At 41.0% G+C, this 22770-nt stretch overlaps 1 protein-coding gene across 11 annotated transcripts in view; it reads left to right on the forward strand.

Annotated features, from left to right (window-relative positions):
- R3HDM1 (R3H domain containing 1) overlaps positions 1 to 22770 on the forward strand; it is a 476151-nt gene that overhangs the window by 451007 nt on the left and 2374 nt on the right. For all 11 annotated transcript variants that reach the window (XM_029605380.1, XM_029605381.1, XM_029605379.1 and 8 more), the window contains 2 exons: positions 14620 to 14702; positions 16458 to 16542. In XM_029605380.1, the coding sequence (XP_029461240.1) occupies positions 14620 to 14702; positions 16458 to 16542 (168 nt within the window). The remainder of the gene's footprint in view (positions 1 to 14619; positions 14703 to 16457; positions 16543 to 22770) is intronic.

Genomic DNA, 22770 nt, shown 5'->3' on the forward strand with positions numbered 1-22770 from the left:
GAGCGAGTACCTAGAAGCGCCGAGGGTTCCTGAAAGAAAGCAGACAGGACCCCTGAGGGGCGGGTGTCCTTAAGGTTAGGTAGATTAACCCAGGAGGGCGAGTAGAAGCAAGAGGCCCCCGAGGAGCGGGTACCCAGAGCTTCCGTAGTAGCGAGATACCCCCGGAGGATAGTGAGGAATCCAAGCGAGCAGCTTAGAAGCGGTCAGAGTAGCAAAACCGAAGTCCTTGCTAACTCGTTCAATTGGAGCGGAGCGGAGGTTTAAATACCTCGAGGTACTGACGTCATGCGGTGGGGCCGCCCCGAGGTTCCCACCATGACGTATTCAAAAATGTAGGCAGCGTGCGCTCTAGGAGGCCTCAGGAAGAAGCATGGCGGACGGGGATGCCCATGCTGGCTCGGAGACGCCAAGGGTTTTGGCAAACAGCAGCAGAGGCAGCCATTCTTCCAATGGAGGAGGAAAAGGGTAAAAGAGAGATGAGGCAGAGCGGTCGCAGCCATCTGCGACCGGACGCAACACTAGCATTGCCATACAGTGTGTTTTTTTGTTTGTATTAACATTCTGCTTTTCAGTTGATAGGGATAATTTGAAATCCTTTAGCTCAGATGAATCTTGACTACTTTTGCTTTTATTGGAACCTGTTAGGATGCCCATTAATATCCTTCGAAGATAACTCTGTCCAAACCATGCTCTGGTGGGCGGCTGTCGACTTGTTCTAGTTTTAAAGCTGCTCTATCTCCTTTTTAAAAGTTAGCGCCAGCAGCTTGGTTCCACTGTAGTTAATGTGCAGCCCATCTTTTCGGAAAAAAACTCCCCCCTTTCCCAAAAGGTTACACGTTAGAAAACTGAATCTCTTCCCTGCACCATCGTCTCATCCATGCATTGAGCTCTGCCTGCCTCTTGGGGACCTGAATGTGGAGCAGGAAGCCTTTCAGAGAAAGCTACTGTGGAGGTTCTGGATTTCAGCTTTCTACCTAAAATCCTAAATTTGGCTTCCAGAACATCCCGCCCACATTTTCATGGTGCCCATATGTACCATGACAGCCAGCTCCTCCCCCAACACTCCCCATCTTCATACAGCCTTTATACATCTTTATGCAGAACTGGCTTCAATTGAAGCTTCCCGCAAACATCCTGCTGTATCGTGGAATTGCAGCATCATGCTCACCCAGTAATTAACCGCTCCTTTCAAGCTTTTGGGCATTTGTGAGCTAAAGGTCCTGACCTGACAGGGCATAGTTTTTGGTGGTTGTTACTTCGGCATGCCAAGTCAATGTACTCCAAATCCTAATGATTTTTCCACCTTACACTGTTTTTGTAATGCGGGGTTTTACACACACGTATTTACTTATTTATTTTAAAGTATTTGTATCCCACCCCTCCAAAGTTCAGGGCGAGTTACAAGGTCCATACATAATGAGGTTAGAACTGAAATTAATTACTAAAGCGAAATAAATAATATGAAATAAAATAACATAAAATAGCTTTGACATAACATTATTAACTAAAGCTTTGGTAAAAATTATAAAATAAGAGACTAATCTTTGTCTATAGTTATATCTAAGTCCACGAAGGTGAGCTGACATTGCAGTTAGAGTAACTAGTGATCTGGAGCAGACTGAAATGCTTAGATAGTCCACCCAGTTCGTTAACACCAGTAAAGCTGGAAATACCATAGCCAAGAGCTCTACTTCCCTTGGCTAGTGAATTATACGTCTTTAATTATGTCTAGGAAAGCCTGGGTCTGGTTGGGCCATATCAAGGCTCACAGTTCTGGAGCCATATTCATTTCTCATTACTGCTTTGTCAAGACTTTCATGTATATGGACAGTTTGTCCTATGGAGTTTCTTTGGAGACAGGACCCAACTCCATTTCTCCTAGGCCTGTTAATCTGGCTCAGACTACTATTAAAAAAAGAAGAAAAAAATTAGAACATCAAAAATATTTAGACTGGCCTGTCGCCACCTAAATCTGTATTTCCTGTTGGTACTGTTAGGTTTTTCCCTTTTCTTTTTATTTAAGGCAGTATGTAGCTTGCAAATCCTGATGTGTGAAGACTACCATCCTACTTGACCTCTGAGAAAGTCAGGTTACTTACCTGTAACAATGGCACTTCAATGGACAGCAGGATGTCAGTCCTTGCAAAACCTTCCTGCTTTTTTTTGGAGTTGGTTTCTCCAAGTCTTAGCTTTATTATGGACTTGAGTCCTGCATGGAATGTAGGGAAGTGGCTGCACATAATGGGGCATTATTAAAGCTTCTAGAAATTTTGAAGTCATCTTCCATGCCAAGTTCAATATGAGATATGTGAGGACTGACATACTGCTGTTCATCAGAGAACCAGTGTTAAAGGTAAGTAACTTGACATTTCAGTCATTACAGTATAGCAAGTACAATAGGTATAGAGACTAGATCAATCCCATTGTAATCAAAGACAAGCATGATACATTCTGATCAGACAGCTCCTGGCTTAAACCAGTTTCAGCTCTCACAAAGATACATAATGGTCCTCCACAAAGTATCATTCCCCCCAGCAATGTCACTAGGATATAAGAGAATCACACTGGAAGACAAACTTGCCAGTCTATTATATACAATGCCCACATAACTGTCAGACCTACCAGTTTATTTTGAGAAACATTATACAAAGATTAGTTAAGATAGACATGAAATTCCTTTCCACAATCTATAATGGAATGGAGCTTGCAAAGTATCATGCTTGCAGTTTGGCAGCTAGAAACTCTAGCAAAGGATTCATAGCTACAGATGCATCTGGTTGCAGATACCTGGTCTTCAGTTTGAAGTCTGTAAGCTCTTTCATAATTTACCATATAATAAAGAATACTTAAATTCTGAATTTTTAATTTTTTTAAATTTTTTTTTAAAGATAAGTCTTCAAATCATGTTCTCTAATCCTTCCTAGCTGCAGCACTGGAGTGCTAGGCTTTCCAATAAGTATAGCTTCTGTCCTTGCTCTGGAGAGCAGTTCAGGGAAATGTTTTTCTTGTATGTTAATTTTTAACAAACCTTAGAATCATATTTGCTGCTTATTGGGTGCTCACTGGCACACGCAGGGTTATAGAATTATTTTTTTTATGAAAGCCTCAAAACCTGTCCCATAAAGTCTTCTATACCTCAAGCTCACTAGGAATTTGTAAAGCCAGAAGTTTCTTTCTTCCTTGTTGACTCATGCAGTTGAACCTGTTGCATTTCAATAAAGAGGACATGGATTTTATTCCCAGTATTTTTGATACCTGAAACACTGGGAGATTGAGACTCATTTTAGACTTGATATCTGAATGTTCCTTTGGCAAAGGAGAAATTTAGAATTGTTTTCCTAGGAAACAGTCTTCCCCTTCTAAATCAAGGGATTGGTAAGGAACCTTAAGGAAGCTTATATCTATATACTACTTGTAACTAAAATGCATCTTTATCTCAAAATCATAATAGGCACATAACACCGCCAACATTACCTTCTGCTTTATGGCTTAGTATCTGCATTGTGATTCTCTGCCAAATGCTTTACTTTGTTCACAGTATGTATATATATGTGAACATATACATTGATAGATATAGATAGATTAGGAAATGCAACATAAGCATGCTCAAAACAATTGGCTGATCAAGGACATATCTTAGGCAAAAATTAATATTATTGCACTAAAATCACTATGGTTTGTATCTAGGTATGCTACATTCCACTTAAGACAATTATCCTAACTTAATAAAAGTTCTGTTAGGGAAAGATAGCTAAAATTCCAAGCCAAAACCTAACAAGAAACTATAGCAGTGCGCCCTTTGCAGGAAAGATGTTTCAGCAGGCATCAGTGAACACAATGAAGAAAGTGATGGGCTCTCAAGCACTTACAGTGCAAATCATTTGAGACAGGCCCAGTAATGTTCTTAAGCCATTTCAGGTCTCCAAGTTCACTTGCTGGTTATGGATGACCTGTGGCTAGTACAATATCCACCTCTTGAAGATATGTTCTGTCTGAATACTCTGAAACCCCTTAGAAATCAAATAGTCTAATAATTGTTCTGGTATAGACAGAATTAAATAGTTAAGCAGCATTTAATCAGGAAAGAACTTCAAATGTTGGGAGGTCATCAAGGCATGGAATTAGATCTTGTTTCATGAGGCAGTCCTAATTGGCACTTAGGAGGAAGAAAACATCCTATCAAACAAACTGAGTTGAGAACTGCCGAATTTTCTTGAGTAATTTCTGAATTCGGAATTTATTTCCTTTTTTCATATTTCTATCAAAAACTATGGATAGTTGATTCCAGCAGCTGTAAACTATTTAATAACATGAACTTTGAAAGTTCTAAAACTTGGGGAGAAGATCCTTCTGACAAGTACATAATAGGTTATATGATTTATCAGTGTTGACTCTGTTAGAAAGCTGTAATTAAAAAACAGTAATTACAGGTAAGTACTTACCCCTTTTTTATTTATATATATATATTTTTTTTTTGCAAGAAGATTTCAAAAATGTCCAGTAGGTGAAAATCTACCATGTAACAGCACTCAAGGGAAAAGATCTGGAGGAAGGATGACAACATGCAAAGGGAGTCAGAGAGGATACATTTCACAAGGTATATTAAATATCAGAAACTGTCAAGTGTTCTTGCTGGCAAAACAAGTTTATATTAAATTGTGCCTGTTTCATGTACTTAGTTATGTGAATGAGACATTTTTAGGTGCTTGTACAGTTATGTTGAAGTTTTTTAAATATAGTATGACATTTCTAAAGCACATCAAAGAAAGAGAGATGCTTACATAGATGCTTGGTGCCCAGCTATGGTTGTTATTCTCCAAAGATAAGTAGTAGTTATGGGCCAGCACAGATGGGTTGTGTCCTGTTATGTGTATAACAGGATTGAGATTCCTTAAACATTAGAACTTTCAAAGTAATAATCAGGTTATAGGCATAGAACCATTGGAAACCTTTAGTCCTCAGCTCCTGTTTAGCATCAAAGAAAGATTGTCTCCAGATATCTGTTCTCTTCTTGCATTCATCCTTCATCTTAGCATTTACATGTTTTCAGTCTTTGTTTTCTAACTTTGCTAGACATGTATTGTTGCTTAAATGTGTTTGTTTGTTTTTTTATTTCTGATACTTTTACATGTTGCCTGCTGTCATCTTTTTTTCCCTTCTAGTTTATATCAATTGTAATTTTCATTGTCATTCTCCAGTGAAGAAATTGGCAAGCTTGCTACATTTTCTCTCCACATATTTAGCCAACACTTTTGTCTTACCTCAGGACTAAAGATTTGAATTGTTGATTAATAACCTTTTTCAGGGTAATATCCAAATATCTTCTCCATTTCCTATTTGTTAGATAAATCACTTTTTTCTTTTTTTTCTTTTTTTTTTTTTTTTTTTTTTTACTTTTGGTTAAAAAAAATAAAAAAAATCACTTTGCTCTAAGAAATATTTGCAAGCAGCCCTAAGCTAACTATGGTCATCTGTGTTACTCCATTATAACTACTTATCTTTGGAGAAAGAATAGTTATTTATTACTACTTGTTCTCCAAAGATAGCATTATTATGGAAACATACAACCACCTGTTAATCCCCTTACAATAATTCAGAGTCTTTTTCCAGAAAGGTTTAATATGAAAAGTTCAGATTTTTATGTTTTTAATACAATTTTGTCCCAGAACTGGACCTGGCTTACTGCTGACAGTTCTGAAGCCTGTTTTCATCTCAAGACAATGGTTCCCAGCTTACTGAATGAAATTACAAGCATTCAACCATAATTAAACATGGTAACAAGCTAATAGATGTTGGAGTCTTTGACTGAATAACAAAGCCAAGGTCCAATTAAATTGTTTATACTAGAAAAAAAATCATATGGTTACAAAAGTGCATCTAAATGTCTATAATCACCAAGGGAAATGCACACTTAATTTAAATAAACATTCCTAAACACTTTATTCATCTCATAATAATTCAAAATTTCTTGAAAAACAAAATATCAAACCACCCAAATCAACAAGGACCCACAAAAGCACACAAACCAAAGAGACACAGAAAATCAAACAAAAAAGCACATAAATCCCACTCACTGCAATAGATGCATAACATCAAACACTTATTCTTATCATCCACGGACAGTCTCCTCCCAGCACTTCTTCAAGCGTCCCAACTCCAGCACGCACATAGCCTCCTCCAGCATTCTTCCAGCCTCTTCAAACATTCAACCAACCTCCTTTCCTCCAGCCTCTTCAAGCATCCCTTCCAGCCGCCGCCAGCATTCATCCAACCTCTTCAAGCACTCATCCCGCCTCCTCTAGCATTCATTCAGCCTCCTCCACCACCCGTCCAGCCTTCTTTACCACTCAGCCAGCCAGCCTCTTCCAGCATTCAATCCCTTCTGCTCCTTCTCAGCATGACTATAATGCCTCCAGGCCTCCCAATCCCTATTCTTCACCACAGTCTCCTCACCACAGGAAAAGCAACAATGCAATCGCATCCTCGCACCTGCAAAACCCTCATCCCAATCATGATCTCACCTCTTACTCAACTCCTAGGCCTCGCGCTCTTCTCACTTACACTATTCAATGCACAATCCCTCACCAAGAAATCACTGATCCTTAACGACTATCTCCTGGACTCAAAACCGGACATCTGCGCCATAACAGAAACCTGGCTTAAACCAACAGATATAGCCCTCTTAAATCAACTCCCCACCCAGCTCTACAATTTCTTTTCCCTTCCCCGGCAAAAGAAAAGAGGCGGGGGAATCCTTCTAGCAGCCAAAAAAGAGCTGCGAGTCTCCCAACTCCCAGTAACATTGGACTCAAAACTAGAATTAGGCCTTTTCAAAACAGACCAACTCCAAATTCTCCTAGTCTATGTCCCACCAGGGCTTCTTGAATCAGATGCCTCTTCCATCGTAGAAATTATTGCAAAACACATTTATTTATTTATTTATTTGTTTGTTTTTATATACCGAAGTATTAGTGTTGGCCTTCACTCCGGTTCACATTTGAACAACATTATACATAAGAACTCAGGAACAATATACATATGAACTCAGTAATATTATACATGCGAACTCAATAACAGTATTGTACATAGGAATTCGAGGACATTATACATAAGAACTCAAGAATGTTATACATGAGAAATCAAGAACAGTATTATACGTAAGAACTTATAAGTATAATATATAACAGTTATGTTATATATTATACTTATGAATTTACACTTATTTCATAAGTAAATTCATAAGTGTATATTATACTTATGAATTTACACATGAATTTGGACTCCCCTGCGATGATCCTAGGAGATTTCAACCTCCATTTCGACAACAACACACTCACAACCAATTGTGAGGCTATTCTCACCACCCTCTCAGCTATGGGCTTCAAGCAGATCATCAATAAGCCCACCCACAAAGCTGGCCACACTCTGGACCTTATTTTCATCAACTCTGGCATTACACACACATCCCCCCCTGTATGCACACAGGTCCCTTGGTCGGATCACTCATTAATCTCCGCCACCTTTACTATGGCTGAAACCCGTAACACTCACCCCATTCAATCTTCGTTTCTCTATAGAAGACCCTGCTCCTCCGAAGACCTCAAAAACCACTTGGCTAAAGAAATTCCACATATTGACCTTTCAGACCCCCAACTCAGCTCTACTATCCTGGAGCAACATCACAGAGTCCGTAGCAAACAAACTATGTCCACTATCAACAAAAAAACTCAACCCCAACTCCCCAAAAAGACAACCATGGTTCACCAACGATCTCAGAAAACTCAAACAAAACCTCAGACAGAAAGAAAGCAAATGGCGCAAAGCCCCTTGCCCCAGCACACTATCTGTATACAAATTTACTCTCCACCAATACAAGAATTCTACCTTAAGGGCAAAAAGGGATTTCTACGCTCACAAGATTCACGACCTTATCTTCGACACTAGAACATTATTCTCATACGTATCAGAACTTACACAACCTAATGCCCCAACTATCCCTAATGACCAAGCACAATCCAAAGCTGACAAACTAGCGCTTTTCTTCCAAAACAAAATCTCCAATCTCTTAACTCTTCTGCCCCCCACCCCATCCCCCACTACCAGCTCCCACCATCTCCTAACCAAAAATATCTCTCTTGAATCATTTGAACCCACCACTGCCTCAGAGATCCAATCTCTATTAAAGAAAATGAAACCTTCCTCCCATCCATTCGACCAAATCCCTACAAACTTCTCCTGCTAGTACCTGACACCATCTCCAAACCCCTGGCTGATATCATAAACTGTTCATTATATCGGGGGATCTTCCCAGACGCTCTAAAACTAGCATCTCTTAAACCTCTACTAAAGAAACTGAATTTGGATCCTAAAGATCCCAACAACTTCCGCCCTGTATCCAGTCTTCCTTTTGTAGCCAAGATAATGGAAAAATTAGTGAACTCGCAACTTTCCGATTATCTAGAAGATCATAAAATTCTGCACCCTACCCAATACGGGTTCCGCAAGGCATTAAATACTGAAACCCTTCTCATTTCTCTGACTGACTACCTCATCATGGGCCTGGACAAAGGACAATCCTTCTTACTAATTCTCTTCGACCTATCTGCGGCCTTGGACACCGTCAACCATTCCATCCTTCTCAACTGACTAGCAGACATCGGAATAGCAGGAACTGCATTTACATGGTTCGAAACTTTCCTTAGTAACAGAGGTTACAAGGTCAGAATCAACAATAAAGAATCCCCGCGTTGCAACTCATCACTAGGAGTCCCTCAAGGTTCCTCCCTTTCCCCCACCCTCTTCAATATATACCTTCTTCCACTCTGCCAGCTGCTAAGTAACCTTAAACTAAAACACTTCCTTTATGCCGACGATGTGCAAATACTGATCCCCATCAAAGAATCCATTACAAACTCTTGAGCATTGGGAAACCTGCCGACGAGAGATCAACCTTCTCCTCTCTAGTTTAAACCTGATACTAAATTCAGCAAAGACGGAACTCCTCCTCATCTCCCTGGAAAACAGTAATAGCACACACAGTGCACCATTGAACATCTTTGTCACTCAAGCAAGAGATCTAGGAGTACTAATCGACAGCCGCTTGAACTTAAAATCATTCATCAACTGCACTACCAAGGACGGCTTCTATAAACTGCAGGTACTAAAAAGAATTAAACCACTCCTTCATTTTCAAGATTTCAGAATGGTCCTCCAAGCTGTAATTTTCTCCAAGATAGACTACTGTAACTCTATCTTGTAAGGTCTCCCCTCCTCTTCCATCAAACCTCTTCAGATGCTCCAAAACGCGGCAGCCAGAATTCTGACAAACACCAGAAGACGAGACCACATCTCTCTCATCCTCAAAAATCTACACTGGCTACCAATACATTACAGAATTCTTTATAAGTCCATTACCATCATACATAAAACCATCCATTCCCAAGCCCCTCTTACCCTTCAAATCCCACTCAAACGACACGCATCATCCAGACCCATCAGAGAAGCCTACAGAGGATCCCTACAGGTTCCCCAAACCAAAGCTACACACCATCTTTCCCTCAGAGAACGGGCCTTCTCTACAGCGGGACCATCTATATGGAACGCCATTCCCCCTGACCTCAGACAGGAACCATGCTTATTAACATTTAGAAAGAGGCTGAAGACATGGTTGTTCAGACAAGCCTTTCCAGAACCTAACTGACTCACCTAACGGATTTAACAGACTGTCTGCAACATCCATTAAGATACATTCCAGCTCTATGTAATAATTGTTCCTCTTCTCACTGTTAAACTACTCCGGCTTCTTTACTTCCTCCCCCAGTTCATGCTTCCCCTGTTTTATTGTAACTTTCTTGCTTCTCTCCACTTGTTAAATGTTCAAAGTTATCACTCCCCCTGTTACTTGTAAACCAGCATGATGTGATTGTATCATGAAAGCCGGTATAAAAAAGCTCTAAATAAATAAATAAATAAGACGCATTGAATTAATCAATCAGCCAAGGAAAAAAGTTTTGTTGAAGTTAGTTCCAAAGAATAGCCCAGCATGTTTTACCAACCAATGACTTCTTCAAGGGCAGTGGTCACAGTTCTTTTCAAGATTCTCTTTAAAAACACAGTCCTTGATATGTCTTTATCCCATGCAAATATCAAACTGCTTACAAGTATTGCTTTTCATGTCATATAGACTTGAGCAAAAGAAATGCATCAGTGTAATACTGATCTCATCTCCAAATGTTGTCGTCTTCAGATCTCAAATAACAGACATTTTTACCAACATATCCATGTTCGTCGTGGGTTTAATTTACCATCAAGTGGGACCCAAAGGATTTTCATTCACGTGTGATTTATTTCCTTTTGCAGGCAAAACAGAACACTCCGCCAAAAAGCGAACGGCATATAGCCAAATTTGAGGATTGTTTGTGGAGGCGAACTGGGGATGAATAGTAAAACAGGGAATGGTGTCTGCACGCTCCCCTTTTAAAATTCCCCGAATTAGACAGTAGAAGTGGGATTTTTGCGCATGGCCTGGCATATTATCGTGCGTATGCTATAAAATGGCCACATACCTGGGTACAAGCTGAAGTATGCACGTAATTGTGCACATACGCACAGGTTTGGAAGTTACCACCAAAGTGTTCAGGAATATTTAAATTCATTGTGCATTTCCTTTGGTGATTACTCTCTATACTAGACCAGATTATATTTACAATTATCTTTATAATAAGATAGTATAGAAAAAACAGAATATGAAATAGAAACAAAAAATATTATTGGCATTAACTACATTAGTTACAGAATAACATGAGTAGTTTTGAATACCAATAATCCCTGGAAGTTGAGGAGTTAGAAAATGGGTCAAAAGCTAACGGAGGATTGGGGCTTCTTTTATGCTTTGAGCATGTCTCCCAAAAATTTGTATCTGGAAGAGTGGACTTGGTCCTTAAAGGCTTATATCTCAGTAAATGTGTTATAGCATAACTAGAAAAAGTACAGAGAAGGGCAAACAATAATAAAACATATGGACTGATTCCCTTATGAAGAAAGATTAAATAGGTAAGGAAACTTCAGCTTACAGAAGAGGTGATTGAGAGGGAATATTATGGAAGTTTCTAAAATCTTGAGTGGGGTAGAACAGTTACTTTTCAGATAGTCCTAGGACTAGGGAGTACTCCATGAAATGAATAGGTAGCAAATTTAAAACAAATTGGAGAAGATATTTCACTCAACACAGAATAAAGCTATGGAATTTGTTGCCAAAGGATGTGGTCAATGCATTTAGCATAGCTGACATTTAAAAGGGATTTGGACAAGTTCCTGGAAGAAAAGTCCATAAACAATTATTAGCCAGATAGACTTGGGGAACAAGATAGACTAGGCAACAAGAAATGGATCTACTCTTTAGAATCTGCAGAGTACTTCCTAGCAATCCAGATTGGCCACTGTTGAGACAGAATGCTGGGCTAGTTAGCCCCCTCTGATCCAACATGGCATTTCTTATGTTCTTAAAGTGTTACCAGCATCTTTGTTTTTGCTGCTGTATGCTTACGTCTACCCCTCTGGAGGTTTTCATCTCCCAAACAGAATCCGAAATCCCTCACACAAACTCAGTTATGCTGCATTCCCTTTGATATGGGATAGCTTTCATGTTAGTACTCCCTTGCATCTTTCCCAGAACATCCACACTAGGGATGTGTAGACCAAAAAATGTTTTGATCTGCTTTTTTTTTGTTTCCTGGGGGTAGGGGGAATTTGTTTTTTTAATTCATTTTAACATTTATTTCTGTTCTGTTTGTTTGCCAAACCAAAATAAATATTTAAAAACAAAAAATGATAAAACAGGGCTCCCCCAGGCTCCTGCCACCACTCCTGGGGGCCCCTCTGAGCCTTCCATCCTCTTGTCTATAAGCTAGGGCCTGGGATCTCAGCGGCTTCCATTTACTTCTTCTGTAGGAGTCTTCCATGAAGAAAGGAGTAGGAATGATCCTGAGCAGCTTCTACCCCATTGGCATTCCTATAAAAATGACACCCTCTGGCCCTGTGATCAGCACCAAGTTGATGTCATCAAAATAGTGCCCATCTCAGGATCTGCCAACACCATTTTTTTTGTAGACTGTTTATACTGCCATACAAGAAAATGGTGTTGGCTGCCCTTGACAGTTCCATTTTGTTGACATCAGCTTGGCACTGGTCTCTGAGGTGGCCAATGCCATATTAACTGGACACAGAAAATACGAACACATAACCCCATTATTAGTTTCCCTTCATTGGCTTTCCATTCAAGTCTGTATAAAATAGTAAATTTTAACTTTACTACATAAATTGATAAACAATACTAAACACCTTGGTTAAGTGCAACTGTACGGATATATACTCAGTCATATGTACTGTTGTCACAAAACAAAGGATGGTCTTCAAAGCTCATTTGGGAAAAACCAGAGAGCATGTGTTCTCAATAGCCAGTCCAATTCTTCGGGAGCACCATGCCGGAGCAATTAAGAACAATGATAGACTCAAAAGCATTAAGAAATCATTAAAAACATGATGGTTTCAGCAGGAATTTGAAACAACTGATAAAGCAAGCAAGGCAGTACTCAACGAATGCAGTGCTACAATAAATGGAGGCAAGAGAAAAGAAACTATAGTCACAGATGGTCCTGTTGTATTAATTTTGTATTCTGTCTATCAGTATTGTACATTTATTTTAACTATGTATGTTAATATTTTAGATTTTATAAACCTCTTGCGATCATGAGAGCATATGGTATAGAAAAATATTTAAAGGGATGTTGGCAGGGCAGGAGCACCTTGGGGGGGGGGGTCACTGTTGCCCCTTTAGCACCAATATGGAAGCAGTATACAGAATGGAACCACTATTTTCCAGGGATTCACAGTGATGGGCCACTCTCCCTCCCCTTCCCCCATCCTCGGACTCAGAGGGAACACCTTTCCTCCCCCTTCTCTGAATCTCATGTTCAGATGTGACACCCTTCCTTCCCCTCATCCCCTGCTCAGTGTCCTGTTATGATCTGTGGAAATGTTGGCCATCCTCATCTGAGGGGTTGGGGGCTTGTATAGAATAACGGGATGTGGAATGTGTGTGTGTGTGTGAGTTGAGGGGATTAAAGTTTGGGTGGGGTGTGTGTCTGAGATAGCGGGTAGAGTGTTAAGGGGGTGGAATAATGAAGGAGATTAGAGGAGGTGAAGAATGTATATGTGACAGTAATTGACAGATTGTGGCTGGGAGGAGTTGGTGAGGGTGTGGGTTGAATAAGGAAGGAGATCGAGAGGGTGTGGGATACATGAGGGAGTGAATGAAAAAAGGAATCTTCCAGAGAAAGGGTGCGAGTAGATCCTGCTTTCTTTGATTCAGAATCCCGTTTTTCTCCTCCCTATTCTGTCCCCTTTCCTTTCTTCCCCTCATCTTCTTCCTTTGCTCCCAATTTCCCCTTCCCCTTGCAACCCTCCCACAGAATCCTTTCTCCTGCTCCCTTTGAGATCCCTTTTCCTAAAGTGAGAGATGTGGGGGGGGGGGGGGCAAGAGTGGGTGTGAGAGAATTGAATGAGGGGATTGGAGGTGCTGTGGAACGTGAAGGAATTGGGAGGGGGCAAGAGACTGAAGGGACTGAGCTGAGAGGTGTGTGTGAAGAAAGAGTGAGAAGTTTAGAGGGGGTGTGGGGTATGAGTTAGGGTTCTAAAGGGAGTTATCAAGTGTGAGGGAGGACCAATGTCAGAAAAAGGAGCAGTGTGGATGAATCATCCCTTCTGATTCCAGATCCCTCCTTTCTCCTCCTCCATCCCTGTTCTTTTCCCTCTTCCCCTCCCTCTATCCTTTTACATTCCTTATCTCTTCCTCCTTGAGATCCCTTCTTCATTTCTTTCCTCTGAGACTCCCTTTACCCCCATCCTCAGATATCTTCCCCTCTTTTCTCCCAGCACTGATCAGTAAGATCTATTTTCCTGTAATAAAGAATCAAATAAACTGGACTTACTTTTAGGAAGTAAGAAGACAATTATATTTTAATATGCAAAATTATGCAAATTTGCCACATAATTGCAACAGAACTTTGAAAAATCTGCCACAGGAGACAGGGGCTACTGGTCATAACCATCATTTACTACAGAATGAAAGACTGTTTTAAAGTTCTGCTCCCACCCAGCCAACCTCCTGAGCTTATTCTAATAGGGAATTACACAGAAGAATGTATGTACAGAAAAATGTAAGCTGTTACGTGACTAACAGTTCATTCTGTTTGGTCATATATGACACGCCCATATTGGGAATTATTTACCACCTTTTCTTTGTTAAAGAGAAAGTTTAAGGACAGATGGTTTTTGGTAGCTCTCCCCCCTTCCTCTCATTCCCAGTTGTGGCTTTAACTTGGGAAGTTCATTAATTTCAGGGTAGCTCATTCCAAGCAGGCATATGACAGATCACATGATTACATTATAATGCTATCCTTTGAGAACAATTATTAGAGGTAAGTAGCTATTCTTATTGGGAATTACTATTAAACTAGTTATTTTTTAATTGTACTTTGATATTGAATGTGGGCACTACAAAAGAGATGTGTGTGGGTATATTATATGATTGTAATCACATATATATTTTATTCTTTACAGGAGATGTCCAATATCCATTGCTTGGACAGCCACTGCAATACAATACGTCCTCTTTACTCCATGGACATATAGCAAGTCAACAGGTATAATGCAGAGTTTTTGAAGGGGGGGGGAGGCAGTCCAGATTACATTACACACAGCTTCACCAGGAGCAAGCCTATGCAAAATACTTATAGAAAGTGTGTGGGGGCCAGACATGTGCTTGGGGGGGGGAGAGAGATGAGTGCGTGGGGGCCAGACGTGCTGGGGGGGAGAGAGATGAGTGTGTGGGGCCAGAGATGTGCTTGGGGGGGGGAGAGAGATGAGTGTGTGGGAGCCAGACATGTGCTTGGGGGAGAGAGAGATGAGTGTGTGGGGGACAGACATTGTTACTCATAAATTATAACATTAATCTTGGAATATAATATATTTTAATATAAATGAAAGGTTGTGTCGTGAAACATTTAATTTATGTATATATTTAAGGAAACATACATAAATTGTCAAAATAAGTTTCGTTCATTTAATCTTTACCCTCTGGTTTGCTAGTAGATTAAATTACTGTGTCGTGAAATTATGTTTGTCTAAAAAGTGTGTCACCAACATGAAAAGTTTGGAAAGCTCTGCTCTAGATCATTGGATGGCAAACTGTAATCCTTGAGTATCATAGGCAGGTCCTGTTTTCAAGATTGCCAAATTGTACAAATTAACCTGGTTCCTGTTTAAGATGTATCCAAATATTTATCTTCTTGATTATTCATTGTAGAAATCTTGAAAACCAGAATATTTGCAGCATTCAGACCAGTGTTAGTAATCCACACTCTAGATATAGATAACTTGGTCAAAAAGGAAATATTGGAACAAATACTTGACAGGTTTTACCTCAGGGACAATGTCTTTAGTTTTGGGGGCTTCCCCAAGCCTCATATTGGAACGTCACTTTTCATTATTAATCATTGAGAAACACTAGCTGTGCACCATGACATCTAGATTAAAGTAATTTTTCTCTCTAGAAGAGAATCGAAAGAATAAGAGAAGGTTGATCAAGAGTGGAATGATGCAATGAAATGTACAATAAAATTACCTGGAACAAAAAACAAAATGAAACTGGGCACCTACAGACTATAAAATTTAACAATGACACCCTTATTAGCAAAGTCTTTCGCACTACAAAATAATTTGATAGGGAGTGGAAGTGACATATATTGTTTTGACAATATTTCCTCCATGGCTTGTTATTTTGCAGTATTATAAATGTCTGGCTTTTTATTGATAACCTAATAAAGATTTGGCTTTTTTATTTCATACATTAAATCGCTGTCAGAAGACAGAAAAGCAAAAATTTGTTAGTACCACATTTATATAAGATACAAAAACACAGCAATGTAAATATTTATCTGTTTTGTGTCCTTCCAGATTCAGTGAAAGTATTGTACTCCTGTACCAAAGGAAAATATAGGACAGGATCAACGTCTCTAAACAAAATTTCTGAAAAGATAGAAAAAACATGGAAGTTTGTAAACACAGATAATTCCACCTAGACTCTCATGTTTAAAAATAATTTGCAAGAAAAGTTTATCCTTTTTCTCATTTCATTGTTTATATCCTACAAAACGCTGAGTGAATTTTCAAAGGCGTTACGTGCATAAAAGTATCAATTTTCAAAAGCACATTTACACAAGCAAAACAGTTTTATGTACAAAAATCCTTTGGAAAATTAGCTTCTTAAATTTTAGATTGCTGAATATGAAATAGCAAGAATATAATCTGTATTTTACAATAAGTAGCTATCAGAGGATATTATTCTAATGTTCTGCTTCTTTTTCTTTTTTCTCTGATGTGGGCTTTTGTCTTTACAGGGTCAGCCTGGAAACAGGCATGGTGGTAGAGGGAAAAAAACTGCTAGAAAAGCTGCTTCAACAGATCTTAGTGTGGGGGAGCCAGGTATGCCACTTTATAGCAATACTGCTACTAAACTGATGTAATACTATGGGTTTTTTTTATTTTTGGTTTGGTTTGGGGTTTGCTTTTTGAGTTTTTGTTTGTTTTGTTTTTTGGGGGGTTTTTTTTTTACAAAAAATAGAACTCAAAGTTTTAAAAACAAACTTATTTAATTATTTAACGTTTTTTATATACCGATGTTCGTTTATACATCACCTCAGTTTACATACATTTTCTTTTGTTAAACTGGACTTAAAAATATTAAGCAGGTGACAGAAGAGTCATTAATTACTAGGATTGATGCATTGATATTTTTTATTACTTTACCTCCCTTTTCATTAATATGAGAGAGCTAATGGATTGTAAACAGGAAAAGTAACTGAAGCAGCAGTAGCAATTTCTCTTGTGTGCTAAAGTTAGCAAATTCCATAAAGACGTTTACCAGAAGTTTGCTTACATGGAACCTGGATAATATGCAGAAAATCCAGCGAAGCCCCTTACAATGGATGACAGATAAAACCCAAAGGATCTCACAGAAATCTCTATGAGATATAACAGCAAAATAGGGCAAAAATGTTCATAGCTTTAATTCTTTCAAGGGCTATTTGGAAAGACTCCTACTACTCAGAGCAGATATTGAGTATGAAACTTAGTCTTAACCTACAGGTTCACTGCAGCAAAAGTTCTGTAAGCAAAGCTTTCTTGGCAAAACTTCAGGGTATCCACAGGGAAAGCTCTTGGCAAAGGTGCTTTCAGGTAATATCCGTCCAATAATGTCCATCCTCCCTTTTCTCCCTCTAAGTCAAACCTCATTGAATATTCAGTTCCATAGCTCTAACGTTGATCTTGATTGGACGTTGTCATGTCCTACAGACACAGGATTGGTGGCATGTAAATGATGTCATCTGACACACAGGAATATAATCCCTTGGTTAATGAAGTTCAGAGAGTCTGTTAGCAAAACAGGTGCTAGAATAGTACCAATTTCATAGCTGAATACAAAGTTTTTCCAAGGACATGTTTCACAGTTCTAGTCCAAAGTTATCCTGTCATTTGGGAGGTGATGACAACTCTCTGATATGGAGAACAAACACAGCTTTTCTGTGTGAAAAGCAGTCTCATATAAGTTGCCAAAATCATCACATGACTGTAGACTGGAGAGATTACTTACCTGATCATTTTGTTTTACTTAGTGTAGACAAATGGACTCAGGACCAGTGGGTTTATGCTCCCCTGCTAACAGATGGAGACGGAGCAAGCTGACATCACAGTATATATGACCCTGCAGTGACCCCAGCCTGCCAGTATTTTCTTCAAAAGCAACTGTGGACAGACTAGCAAAAAACTTGATTAAAAACAGATAACCAGAACTGTACTCAACCAAGCATAAACACTGGAACTCACATAAGATTCTAGGTACCCCAAGCTAAGGAAAAAGATGAACACTTACCAGTAATTCCTTGGGAACCAGAGCCCCACAGGAGGGCTGTTGACACACACATGCGGCAGCTGAGGGTGAGACGCTGAGTCCATCTGTCTACACAAAGGAAAATGAAATTATCAGGTAAGTAATTTCTCCATTTCCTAATGTGTAGACAGATGGACTCGGGACCAGTGGGATGTACCAAAGCTACTCCCCAACAAGGTGGGAAGCTGCCCACGGTCCAGTCAACACCGCACATGCAAAGGCTGCATCCTCCCGGGCCTGCACATCCAGATGATAAAACCTGGACAGTGTATAAGGAGGACCACGTCGAAGCTCGGCAGATATCGACAGGAGACAGACTAAACCTCCCACCCATGATACTGCCTGAGCCCTAGTGGAAAGAGCCCTAATCTGAGTAGGTAATGGCTTTCCAGCATCCACATACGTGGCTGACCACCTCCTTAATCCAACAAGCTATGTAGACGTGAAGCTGGAGCGCCTTGTTTACTCCCTTCATGAAGAACAAACAGGCAATCCGTCTTTAAAAAAGACTCAGAGACCTCCAGATACTGCACACAAGACACTTAACATCCAAGGAGCACAAAGGTGAAACTCCTTTGCGTCCTTGACCTATCCAGGAATGGCAAGGAGATGGACTGATTCAAACAAAAGTCTGAGACTACCTTGGGCAAGAAGGATGGAACACTATGCAGCTGTTACGCCCCCGGAGTCACCCGAAGGAACGGCTCCCGGCAAGACAAGGCCTGCAGCTCAGAAATCAGACGCGCAGAACATATAGCCACCAGGAACACAGTCTTCAATCGTAAGGAAAGGCTACGCAGTGGTCGGAACGTAGGGCCCACCAAAATGTCCAGCACCAAATTGACTCCACCGGTACCGGTAATCTTAAGGGAGACCTATGGTGCTTCACTCCCTTAATCTGCCTAGCTGTTACTGTTAAACTGTTATTATAGTTACTCTGTAAAAGCTGTTATATTGGTTACACTGTAAAGCTTTGTTGCTGAATACTTGTTGCCTCCATCACCAGGCCTCTGAAACAGGCAAGAACCACAACCTGCACCTTCAAGGAATTAAGGGCTAAGCCTTTATTCAGTCCATCCTGCAAAAAATTCAGAATGAGGGATCTTAACTAAACAAGGAAGAACACTCCACTCCTCACACCAGGCCTCAAAAACTCTTCAAACCCGCACATAAGCCAAGGAAATGGAGAACTTCCGTTGTTTGTATTGACTCATTTTTGCATGGAAACCTTGTGCTCAGTGATGATGGCAGTATAATCGGGGGAGTTACTGATGTCTCTGGATTTGTCTGAGGCATACCTGCATATTCCCATCCGACTAGAGCATCAAAGATTCTGCATTTCACGGTTTTGAGATGTCGTCGTCATTTTTGAGTGTTACCTTTTGGTTTGGCTACTGCACCCAGAACTTTTTCCAAGATTATGGTGGGATGGTGGCGGCAGAGTTGAGAAAAGATGGGATCTTAGTACACCCGTAACATAAGAACATAAGAAATTGCCATGCTGGGTCAGACCAAGGGTCCATCAAGCCCAACATCCTGTTTCCAACAGAGGCCAAACCAGGCCACAAGAACCTGGCAATTACCCAAACACTAAGAAGATCCCGTGCTACTGATGCAATTAATAGCAGTGGCCATTCCCTAAGTAAACTTGATTAATAGCCGTTAATGGACTTCTCCTCCAAGAACTTATCCAACCTTTTTTGAACCCAGCTACACTAACTGCACTAACCACATCCTCTGGCAACAAATTCCAGAGCTTTATTGTGCATTGAGTGGAAAAAGAATTTTTTCCTCCGATTAGCCTTAAAATGTGCTACTTGCTAACTTATGGAATGCCCCCTAGTCCTTCTATTATTCAAAAGTGTAAATAACTGAGTCACATCTACTCATTCAAGACCTCTCATGATCTTAAAGACTTCTATCATATCCCCCCCTCAGCTGTCTCTTCTCCAAGCTGAACAGCCCTAACCTCTTCAGCCTTTCCTCATAGGGGAGCTCATCCCCTTTATCATTTTGTTTGCCCTTCTCTGTACCTTCTCCATTGCAGCTATATCTTTTTTGAGATGCAGCGACCAGAATTGTACAACAGTATTCCAGGTGCGGTCTCACCATGGAGCGATAGAGGCATTATTGACATTTTCCGTTTTATTAACCATTCCCTTCCTAATAATTCCTAACATTGTTTGCTTTTTTGACTGCTGCAGCACACTGAGCCGACTATTTTAAAGTATTGTCCACTATGATGCCTAGATCTTTTTCCTGGGTGATAGCTCCTAATATGGAACCTAACATCGTGTAACTGCAGCATGGGTTATTTTTCCCTATATGCAGCACAGTACTTGGACAACTGCCTGATTCAGGTCAAGAGTCTGGAAGACAGCCTCGGAGTCTCGTGCAAGTTGATCTCCTTGTTGCAGGAGCTAAGTTGGGTCATGAACCTGGTGAAGAGCAATCTTCAGCCAGCACAGTCATTAGGGTATCTTGGTGTTCAGTTTGACACGAAACAGGGCAGAGTGTTCCTGCTGAAGGGCCGTATTCAGAAGCTGATAGAGCAGATGCAGCTGTTGATGAACACAATTCCCCGACACTGTGGTCCTATCTTCAGGTGCTCAGATTGACGGCGACCCTAGAGGTGGGGTCCTGGGAGAGGGCGCGTATGTGTCCTCTTCAGCACACTCTGCAGTCTCAAGAGTATTCGATTCAGCTCCATCTGCTGATGGAAGACTGCTCTTAACTACAGTGGTGGTTAAAAGCAGATCTACGGAAAGAGGTTTCCCTAAGATCACGGGACTGGCTGGTACAGATGCGAGCCTCCAGGGTTGGGGAGCTCACTGTCAGAAACTGACAGCGCAAGGGTGGTGGAGTGCAGACAAGTCTCTCTGGAACATCAATTGGCTGGAAACCCGTGCAGTCTGGTTAGCATGCTGTAGATCGGTGACAGATTGCAGGGTCAAGTGGTTTGGATAATGTCAGACAATGCAACAACAGTGGTGTACATCAATCGTCAGGGAGGAACAAAGAGCCAGCATAGGAAATAACCCAAATTATGGAATGGGCGGAAGTGCATCTTCAGGAGATCTCAGCCTTACACATTGCAGGAAAAGACAATGTAAGAGCCATTTTTCTTAGCAGACAGAGTCTGGATCCAGGAGAATGGGAATTGTCAAACGAGGCCTTTCAGATAATAGTGGATCACTGGGGCCTTCTCGCAATGCAAAGGTTCTTCAGTCACAAGAGAGATCCAAAGTCCTTGGGCATCAATACTCTTATGCAGGAATGGCCGGAGGGCAAACTACTATATGCTTTTCCCTGTGGCCCATGTTGGGCAGAATGATTCAGAGGATCGAGAGTCACAGGGGGATGGTGCTTCTGGTGGTACCAGTGTCCCAGGAAACCCTTCTATGCAGATCTGCGAAGACTCCTGTGTAAACTCCCTTCCGGTTTCTGGCACACAAGGATCTGCTATTGTAGGGGCCTATTCTTCATGAAGATCCAAATCTATTTTGTCTTACAGTATGGCCCCAGAGAGGACTCAGTTGCTGAAACATGGATATTCTGCTACGATAATTGCTGCCTTGTTATGAGTGCGAAGGCTTTCCACTTCCTTAGCCTATGTGTGGGTTTGGCGGGTAGCTTGGTGTGAAGATCGAGGGGGTTCTTCCTCACTCGGTTAAGATCCTGCTCATTTTGGAATTTTTGCAGGATGGGTTGAGTACCGGGTTGGCCCTTAATTCCTTAAAGGTACAGGTGGCGACTCTTTCCTGTTTCTGAAGCCAGGTGAATGGTGGGGCCTTGTCAGCTCATACAGATGTGGCCCATTTCTTGAAAGGAGTGATGTATCTTCATCCTCCCTTGCTGTTACCAGTGCCCTTGTGGAGTCTTAATCTGGTTTTGGATTTTTTAGTGGGCCCTGCATTTCGACCAATGCATAAAGTTTCCTTGAGGTTACTGACCTTAAAAATGGTGTTTCTTGTGGCAATTTGTTCGGCTCCTCAGGTATCTGAACTACAGGCCTTGTCTTGCCAGGAGCCGTTTCTACGAGTGCCTCCAGGGGCGATACAGCTGCATACTGTTCCTTCCTTTTTGCTGAAAGTGGTCTCGGATTTTCTCTGGACAGGGAAAGAGATGCGGAGGAATATCACCTGTTGCGGCCCTTGGATGTCAAGAGGGCATATCTTGAGGTGTTTAGAAGTCTCTGAACATAGTAACATAACATAGTAACCTCTCAGGAAGATGGACCAGCTGTTTATACTCCATTGTGGGAGTAAGCAGGGTGAGTCTGCGTCGTGGGCTACAGTAGCCCGCTGGATTAAGGAGGTAGTCACAGCTGCATATGTGGCTGCTGAGCAGCCGTTGCCTAGTCAGGTCAGGGCTCATTCCACTAGGGCGGAGGTAAGACTATTGTCTTCCATCAACATTTGCCGAGCTGCGACTTAGTCCTCTTTACACACCTTTTCTGGGCACCATCCCTTGGATGTGCAGGCACAGGAGGATGCAGCCTTCACATGTGCGGTTTTGACTGGACCACGGGCAGCCTCCTGCCCTGTTTGGGCATAGCTTTGGTACATCCCACTGGTTTTGGATTCACCAAGAGTAAGCTAAGAAAGGAGCAAATTACTACTTAACTGATAATTTTCTTTTCCTTAGTACATACAGGTGAATCCAACTTCCCACCCTTGGCTGCCGAACGGTTGTGCTGTGGTGGTCCTGCATGGCTGTGTGAGTTCCAGGGGGTACTGGTGTCAATCCAGTCCCTAGATGAG

The sequence above is a fragment of the Rhinatrema bivittatum genome, chromosome 6, assembly GCF_901001135.1.
Source record: "Rhinatrema bivittatum chromosome 6, aRhiBiv1.1, whole genome shotgun sequence".
Classification (NCBI taxonomy): domain Eukaryota; kingdom Metazoa; phylum Chordata; class Amphibia; order Gymnophiona; family Rhinatrematidae; genus Rhinatrema; species Rhinatrema bivittatum.